This window comes from Colobus angolensis, unplaced genomic scaffold (assembly GCF_000951035.1).
Source record: "Colobus angolensis palliatus isolate OR3802 unplaced genomic scaffold, Cang.pa_1.0 Scaffold779, whole genome shotgun sequence".
NCBI classification, from domain to species: Eukaryota; Metazoa; Chordata; class Mammalia; order Primates; family Cercopithecidae; genus Colobus; species Colobus angolensis.
This window is the reverse complement of record NW_012121587.1, coordinates 49,264-52,074: the sequence shown is the minus strand read 5'-3', so window position 1 is coordinate 52,074 and position 2,811 is coordinate 49,264. Positions and strand designations below refer to the sequence as shown.

The 2,811-nt window shown below is 40.5% G+C and overlaps 1 protein-coding gene across 1 annotated transcript in view; it reads left to right on the top strand.

Annotated features, from left to right (window-relative positions):
* The window catches only part of LOC105502155 (nucleolar protein 8-like), a 20,896-nt gene that overhangs the window by 6,373 nt on the left and 11,712 nt on the right, over positions 1-2,811 (top strand). The window contains 1 exon segment of the mRNA XM_011928527.1: positions 536-626. Coding sequence (XP_011783917.1) covers positions 536-626 — 91 coding nt within the window.

The window sequence follows — 2,811 nt, the reverse complement described above, 5'->3', positions numbered from 1 at the left end:
TACTCATTCCTGGTAGATGAGTCTGGGTTATTGGCTTTCAATGTGAGGGAGAAGATTACCTTATGAAGGAAATGCTACTTGTTTGCCTCTGCTATTAATAAACGTTTGTGTTTCTTCACAGGAGTCTATGGGTAAAACATCTGGGAAGCTGTTTGATAGCAGTGATGATGAGGAATCTGATTCTGAAGATGACAGTAATAGGTTCAAAATTAAACCTCAGTTTGAGGGCAGAGCGGGACAGAAGGTTAGTGAAGACTGAAAATAATTAAACTTGCGACATGTCCTTATTTTTTGACATAGCCCTTAAATCTGGGTAAGTGCAGGCAGACCTTAACCTACATTATAGCATCGGGGTGTTTATTTGGGGAGTGAGTCTTCTGTGATCCTTTCTGATTGGTTCATAGGTAGATGGAGGTAGGCAAACATCTTAGTGTAGTGAATTTCAGTGTGTGGGGAGGTGTACATTGACAGTCGTCGTCAGAAGCAATTTCTTGGGAATGTGGCTATCAATTATGTATGTTTTCTGTCTGTGTAGCTCATGGATTTATAGTCTCACTTTGGCACTGATGACAGATTCCGCATGGACTCTCGATTTCTAGAAAGTAACGGTGAAGAGGAACAGGAAGGTAAATGCTTCATTGTCCAGAGTCCTGATGTCATATCTGGGGACACTGAGAAATCACCTAGTGTACCTCCTTTATTTAACACATGAAGAAACTCTCCATCCCAGACATTGGATTGAGGAGTTTATAATCAGATGTACAGTTAATACTAAGTTTGTACATAGTAATTTAGGAAAATTTAATTACTTCGAGCTGCCAGAAAGGAAAGGAATAAATAGCATCCACCAAAGGTCCCATTTTCCTGTATCCCATCCTTGGTATGAGAAGAAGTTGAGTTTCCTACCTGGCAGCCTGTGTCAGTTGATCAGCAGGTTCTGGGTGAAGCCATGGAAGATGGTTAAGTCACTCCTGGCTTTCTAAAAGGAAGAGTGTTCATCATCCTCCAGTGTGCATACCTGGTGCAGATTATTTTTTAAAGCTGTGTATCACTGAATGCCATTCTACTTGAATTTATCCCTATTTGAATGTATCTAAGAGTAATGATGCTATCAGAAGCATCCTAATTCTACTTCTTTTCACTTACTATAGCATTTTTCACAGCAGTACTTCCAAACTTTTTCTACAGGATCTTCTCCTCTTACCCTTTTAAAAACACCTTACCTCTTACGTGGCTGGCCTGAATGAGCTCCCTAATTCCCTCTCCTAATCTCAGAACTTCTCTGCACTTCTTTTTTTTTTTAATCCTTCCTGAATTAATCTAATCTGCATTTTAATCCTCACCATTCCTACTTCCTATTACCCCTTTCATCACTGGCATTTTCATTCTTCCCCTTCTAGCTTCTTCTTTTTTCTACACACAGTTAGGTCTTGTGGTCCCAAAAAAGCCATTCCTCTAACCATGCCAGTTTTCAAGTTTCTACTCCATCTCTCTTTCAGTTCTAAATTTGAAGTGAAAAAGTAAATCACATCTAATTCAGTAGCAGTTGGCTTTTTATTGAAAACAATCTGTGATTTGATCTTCTCAATTCTTTGAGGTGATTATTAACAGTATTGGACTGTTTCAGGAAACCAAGGTTCAGAGAGGTTTAAAATGAATTCTCTAGGGTCCTCCCAAATTCTGTTTCAGTGCTGAGATTATAGGCATGAGCCACGGTAACTGTACCTGGCCCTTTTCCAACTTTTGAAAGCACAATGTTTGTCTATTCTGCAAGAGGCAGCACAGCCTGCCTCCATCACCTTGAGCTCTTTCCAGCATTGTATTCTACCTGACTTTCTCACTCAAAACTCCATGTTGAAAACACAAGAATGAACAGAACCTGGAGAATAACCTTCATTTAGAAGGTACAGAGAGGTTATTTTCTTAACTTCTGCCAATTTTGTCTGTTTTCTTACAACTCTTTGGGTATGTGTTCCATCAAAGCCATAAACAACTTGTTCTCCAAGTGCAGTGGCATTGTCTCCAATGACATCCTCTTCAGCTAACCTACAGCATATGTCAGTGTTGATCATCTCTTCTTGAAATGTTCACTTTGCTTCCAATTGCATAACTTCCTGGTTTTCTTAACTCTTGATTCCTAATTTTTCTGTTGCCTCCAATCATGGGTTCTTCCCAGGGTTCCGTAAGTCCCTAGAGCTTTAGCCTTCACTTGCACATGACTGTTTTTCAAATTTGGGTCTTCTTTCTTCCTTGCTGTTCTGCTGAGCTAACAACTGGTCATCAATGCCTGTTGGATATTTTCCACAGGCTTTCCTGAGTTTGTGTTAAAACTCAGCAAGTCCAAACCAGTTCTTCTCAACCTTTCTGTGTTGATGGCGTGTCCATTCTTAGAACCTCCGTTGTTGTTTTTTTCTTTCCTTCTCAACATTTTTTACTTTTCTGGAGACAAGATCTCTCTGTGTTCCTCAGGCTGGAGTGCAGTGGCACATTCATAGCTTACTGTAACCTCAAACTCAGTCTCTCTAGTAGCTAGGACTACAGGCACGTGGCACCATGTCCAGCTAATTTTTTTTTTTTTTCCATAGAGACAGGGTCTCGCTGTGTTGCCCAGGCTGTTCTCAAAACTCCTGGCATCAAGTGATCCTCCTGCCTCAGCTTCCCAAAGTGCTGAGATTATAGGCATGGAGCCACTGCACCTGATTCCTTCCCAAATTTTGAGGCACAATATTGTGTCTCAAGTAAGCAACACAGCCAGCCTATAGCACCTTGAGCCTTTTTCAGCATTATATTCTACTTCCCTAATGGTTATTA